This window comes from Panthera tigris, chromosome C2 (genome assembly GCF_018350195.1).
Source record: "Panthera tigris isolate Pti1 chromosome C2, P.tigris_Pti1_mat1.1, whole genome shotgun sequence".
Lineage (NCBI taxonomy): Eukaryota > Metazoa > Chordata > Mammalia > Carnivora > Felidae > Panthera > Panthera tigris.
This window is the reverse complement of record NC_056668.1, coordinates 45779046-45785055: the sequence shown is the minus strand read 5'-3', so window position 1 is coordinate 45785055 and position 6010 is coordinate 45779046. Positions and strand designations below refer to the sequence as shown.

The 6010-nt window shown below is 35.8% G+C and overlaps 1 protein-coding gene across 1 annotated transcript; it reads right to left on the bottom strand.

Moving 5' to 3' along the window:
- Positions 1-1057: 1057 nt before the first annotated feature.
- Positions 1058-1987, bottom strand: LOC102967471 (olfactory receptor 5H2-like). Its single transcript, XM_007095986.1, has one exon. It carries the CDS (start codon positions 1985-1987, stop codon positions 1058-1060), a length of 930 nt encoding a protein of 309 aa, XP_007096048.1.
- Between the last annotated feature and the right edge of the window lie 4023 nt (positions 1988-6010).

Sequence of the window (6010 nt, the reverse complement as noted above, 5' to 3'; positions counted from 1 at the left end):
ACATTCTATCAACTTAACATTATTTGGACTTTGGTAATGTACATTTGAAGCCCTATTTGAAGTTTATTAGTTTTGGTTATTAGTGAAGTTTTCCAGATTGCCCAACCACATACAAACATAGTTAGAAAGGACCCATAGAAGGCATCATAGACAATGAGAGGCAACTTGCCTTTGCTCCCTCTAAGCACACTAAGCTAAGCATCTCTTATAGTTTGGTCCTGTCTTCATTGTCTTAACACCTTTGTCATTTTTACCCTGTTTCTCCTATTTCTTTTTATTTCTTTCTGTGACATGAAAGTTGAATCTCCACAAGAAGCAAAATTCACCAGGCTTCAAATAAGTGGAAAGAAAAACCTTTTGAGGGCTGCAGAATTCCTAGAATTTGCCTCTGTTCACTCAAACACAAATCTGCCTATACTATCAAGCTAAATTCAATATGGGTCTCCAGGCTATCAAGCTGTATAAGGATCAAAAACATAGTAATCAAGTTCTATTCGGAGGCACTATGTATTTTAGTACTTAATGCATTTATGAAGTCACACTGAAGAATGTACAAGCCTGTGAAATGTTTTCATTTTTGTTTTCTCCTTTAATTATTTAAGTATGATAGGAATGCCTGATTAAAATTCCTTGTGTGTTTTTGACTAGCAAAGACAAATATTTTAAGTAGATTATCAGGTTCTCCCACCTTAAGTCATTAAAACAGTAGGGCAAATGGGGTGCTGGGGTGGTTCAGTCAGTTAAGCGTCTGACTTTTGATTTTGGCTCAGGTCATGATCTCATGGTTTGTGAGATCCAGCGAGCCCCATGTTGGGCTCTGCACTGACAACATGATCCTGCTTAAGATTCTCTCTCTTCCTCCCTCTCTGTCCCTCCTCTGCTCTTATGCATGCATGCACACTCTCTCTCAAAATAAGCAAAGATTTAAAAATAAATAAATGAAAGATTAGGGCAATTATAACTGCAAAAAAATTTTAATACTAATCAACACATAGCAATATCTAATCTGCACAATCTTGTCATTTTAATGAAAGGAGAATAGATGTTAGTATGAGATCTAAGCTTTTCTCTTTAACATTTTTCTCAGTGAATCTATGACTTTCTTATTTCTCAAGCTATAGATAATTGGATTTAACACAGGAATTATGACAGTGTAAAATAGAGAGTCCATCATATCTTGATCATCTGCTTGTGCAGATACAGGGCGCACATACATGAAGAGAAGAGGACCATAGTACAAACAGACAGATAAGAGATGGGTTCCACAGGTGGAGAAGGCTTTCCTTATGTCTTGTAGAGACTTCTTTTTTAAGATTGTAAAGAGAACTGATGTGTAAGAGACAAGAACAGTCAGAATGGTGAACATCTGAATTGATCCAGAAAAAATAAATACTATCAGAACATTAATAGAAGGATCAGTACAAGAAATTTTAAATAATGGCATGATGTCACAGTAAAAGTGATGTATTATGTTAGAATTACAGAACGTTAATCTGAATAAAAAGCCTGTATGAATTATGGCATGAAGAAGTCCACCTACAAATGATGAAACTAATAGCTGCATGGATAGTCTACTGGTCATAATTACTGGATAAAGTAAAGGCTTGCATATGGCCACATATCGATCATATGCCATTGTTGCCAGCAGAAAACATTCTGTGGTAGCACTCATTACAAAGGAAAAAAATTGTATCATGCATTCAGAGAGAGAGATCATCTTGCCCTTGGCAAAGAAGTTGACCAACATCTTGGGGGTCACTGTGGATGATATCCAAACATCCACAAATGCCAGATTCCCAAGGAAAAAGTACATGGGGATGTGAAGCTGAGGCTCATTGCATATGAGAGAAATCAGACCAAGGTTTCCCACAATGGTGATGAGATATATAACTAGGAATACCAGGAACAAAGGAACTTGCCACTCTGGTTGATATGTAAGTCCCATGAGAACAAACTCTTTTAGCTCTGTTGCATTTTTAGTTCCCATATTCTTAATAGATGGCATCTGAAATTAAATGTATTAAATGTAAAAAGAACATTCATTAAGGTTTATAAAAGAAAATTCAGTGAGGGTAACTGAAATAAAACCGTACACTAGCCTGAAGACCCTTTAATTTTATTTACTCTTACATGGAAGCTATTTGGGGGAATTGTTATGTTGGAAAAAACACAATTATTTCAATTCAAAATATGTAAATAATAAGCAGATTTAGAAGACAGGAAAAACATTCTGAACATGAGCAAACTTATGGAGTAATAATTGAATGAAGTAGGGAAATTCTGTGTGTAGAACATTGATGCAGCATCAAAAGTGCAGATGTTAGAAGGGCTTGGATTATACAAAGTTGAATGCCCTGTGAAATATCTTCAATTTTATTTTCCAAACAATAGGCATGGGCTGAAAAGTTTTAAGACGTGGAATGACATCATCAGATATTTGTTAAATTAAATGTTTGGTAGTAGTAAATAGACTGAAGGGAGGGGACAGTAGAGTTAAGGATACTAATCAGGAAGCTGTTACTAATGTCCAGTGATTCCCAAACCAAATTATACATCAGAATTGTCTAAGGGAGTTTTTGTACAAAATACAGATTGTGAGATATTAATGTAGAGATTAATTTGGTAGCTCATAATTTGGTTGTAATAATATGCATTATATAAATGCTCCCCAGTTGATCAAATAGCATGTGAAGTTCTTAGTCCATGTGTGATATGACGTTGGGGGTGATGAGTGGGACAAAGTGATAGATCAAAATAAGTCAGAGTGTATAGTTACTAGGACTCGGTAACCTATTACATGTGAGGGGAGGTGGTCAGTGAAGGAAGAAGACGCTTGGTGCCTGGATAGATGGTCATCAAAAACTGAGACTGAGGACTCAGGCGTACTGGCCAATTTTTGCAAGGAGCATTCTGGGACCATCCAGGTGAGATGTACTCAGCAATATTGTTCTATAAGATCTTAATAGAAATGACTTAGGAGGCGTCGGGGTGACTAAAAGCATAGTTATATATGACTCACCCATTAGAGACTGTGCATAAAGTAAAAACAAGGAGGGCATAGAAAGTAACTTCAGAAAGTTGTAGTAAAGAGATTATGAAATGGATGTAAATCATTTATTAGATGGATAATATTTAACCCTCTATTCTACCACATGAGTCTTGGTGGCAGACAAAAGCTGTCATCCAGCCTAGAAGCCAGCAGTTCTAGAAACTTTCCCATCCCCTTGCACATAGAATGAGGGGACTTGATGTAGGTTTGGCCAAACACCTACTCTAGATTTGGAATATGGAGAGAAGTAAACAAAAGTTCAGGGGGGAAAAAGAGAATTTTCATTGCTAAATCAATCAAGGGAGCAATATTAAGACCTCAGAAAATGGATCCTACACCCACATCAGTGGCATTATCGGTGTGAGCTATTGCATTCCACATTCAGCAGCAAGGCAACAGCTCTTTTTGAGTTAGATAGAAGAGGGACATAATTTTGGCTGCTGACAATCTGTCTTTATGTTCCTGTCCATTTCTCCAGTGGGTTTCTCCAACTCCTCTAGATTCTATGTTAAATCCACTTTCCGTTCAATTAACTCTTTCCGTCTTGCAACCAACAGCTGTGGCTTATACAATAGGAGAAAAGGAAAGACCAGAAAACGATACTGGGCAGAGTGATCATAGAAGCATAAAGGAATTGTAAAGCTGAGTGTTGTGGAATTAAAGAGAGTGAAGTACAGTGCCAAAAGTGAAGTAAGTGCTCTGGTAGGATGAGTGATCAGTGATCATTAAATGTGGGAATTAAGAGATTAGCAGTGGCTTTAGTGAGAGCAGTTTCTATTTTGTGATAGAGTTGAAGTCAGAGAGTAATGAGTAGTGAATGGGAAACAAATGGCACAACAGCGAGGAGAATGAAATAGAGACTCCAAGGAATGTGGAGAGCAGATGGCATTTGTCTGCTGCCTACTATGAGTATCCATAGTGTATTCATAGATGGATAGGTGTAGGAAAGACCAGACAGTGAAGAGGGAGAGAGGAAGTATTAGAGGAAGGCTGAAGATGAAACGAGGAAAAAGCTCAGAGATTGGGGGTAAATATTTGTCTTAATTCTGGTTTTTATTAAAAGTTGTTAATACTGAGAATACTTTCTTTTTCTTTTATTCAAAATTCCAACTTTAGTATCCCATGGAAAATGTATATGAAATAGAGACTGTCATTTTAATTTATGCTAGAAACTTTATATAGTTCACAAATATACTAGCACTGCTCAAAGTTCTTTCCATATTTAAAAGTTGCTTTGTCTTTGTTTTTACCGTGATTAGAACTGACTTTCTCTAGCTATTCCCATCAAGGGCTTGAGAGCCCTTTCTTCTCCACCAATTTTTTTTTTTTTTTTTTTTTTTGCAGAATAAAATTGAGGCAAAAATGGGAACCTAGTGCATGCAATATAAATAACTAATGCCAATAATTGTAATTGTTAAATGTATATTTATTTGGAATGGATTTCCTTCCATGCAATCCCAAATCAGTAAATAATTGAAAAATCTTAAATCCAATCTGTGGGCCCTTATTAAGTTAGAAAGTGGAAATAACACTGGAGGGACATTTTCTGCATTTTCATACTCAAGTTATTATCAGAGGTGGGTGAAAGTATACATAGGGTAATATTTAATTGATTTAACTTAAAAGTTTAATTATAGAATGTGGTTAATTAAATGGAATAAGTATTTTGAACAGAATCATCCGAAAGATTTCTTACATAGGAAATATTATAACCTAAATCCTTAAACTCTCTTTTAAATTGTTTAAAATTCTAGCTCATCAGAAGTATCCTACAGAGCCATTATAATTTTGTTAATCAGATATTAAATTATTAAAAAGTGCAATTCAGTTTTAGAGCTATTTTGCTTACCCAGATTTTATTCACAATTGTAAAATATATAGATTATTCATTATTTGTTTTCCGTTTCCAGCTGCTTATTTGGGTATTATATAAACCAAATCAAAATTTTTATAAACTTAACAGTATTTTTAACTTTCTATAAAAAATGAGTATTACAAAAATCATTCTCTCTTACCAATATCTGTTAAAAAATTGTGGTGATCCTTGCAGTGTTAGGCTGGAAAAAAAAATACAGTTGCACAGGAATAACAATAGCATAGGCAGTAATTCTTTGCATACTGATTCATTTTGGAGGTTTCATTTACCAAGCTCAGGAAAATGTTGTTTATGTCAATTTGCTTTGAACACAAGAGTCAACCAGTTGTAGAACTGTGTGTTTTGGCCAGAAGAGGAAAGAGTGAAGAACTAAAATTCCCCTAATAGTACCCAAGGGTTCCCTTTAGGAAAAAACTAAGCTATTCTTCTGGGTATTATAGATTTGAATTTGTATGAGAAGTCCAGATGTCCCATAGGGCATTACAGCCTGTTAAATCATAAACATCAAGTCATGGTATATAGTTCTAGTTTTAACAGTTGAAGTTGCACTTTAAGCCACTACTTTCCTACCACAGATGACACTTCGGACATGTTTATGCAAATTAGTTTATAAAATGTGTTGCTCTGAGTGCTTTGATTAATATGTTCTTGTCTGAGGTAATCATACATGATTTTATTGACGCCAAAGTTCTAGAATCCCTTCAGGAGCCAATCCCAAGGAAAGTTGTCCTTTTCATGTAATCTGCAGCTTACATCCCAGACCTACACCTACCTTCACACTTTAAGATGAAATATGATGACAAATCTCATTAGGCAAAGGTCAGGGGTGTCGTAGACTCTAAGTCTGAAGTTCTCTTTTGCCTAGCAAAAGAGCGGACACGGGATTAAAATGAGAGATGGCTAATGTCCGGGAAAAAGACAAGAGCCCCAAATGAGGGTCCTTGCCCTGTATTTATTCAGATCAAAGGCTTGCAAACGTGATGGGCGTGTACAAAGAGACAAAGAAGTAGGAACATTAATTTGTGGATGTGAGGGGAAAAGGGGATTTTGAAGATATACAGTGTTTGAGGTTTGGGTCAATATAA

Bases quoted from the DNA above. Each gene is read 5' to 3' on its own strand.
- LOC102967471 (XM_007095986.1), bottom strand. From the start codon at position 1,987: ATGGGAACTAAAAATGCAACAGAGCTAAAAGAGTTTGTTCTCATGGGA.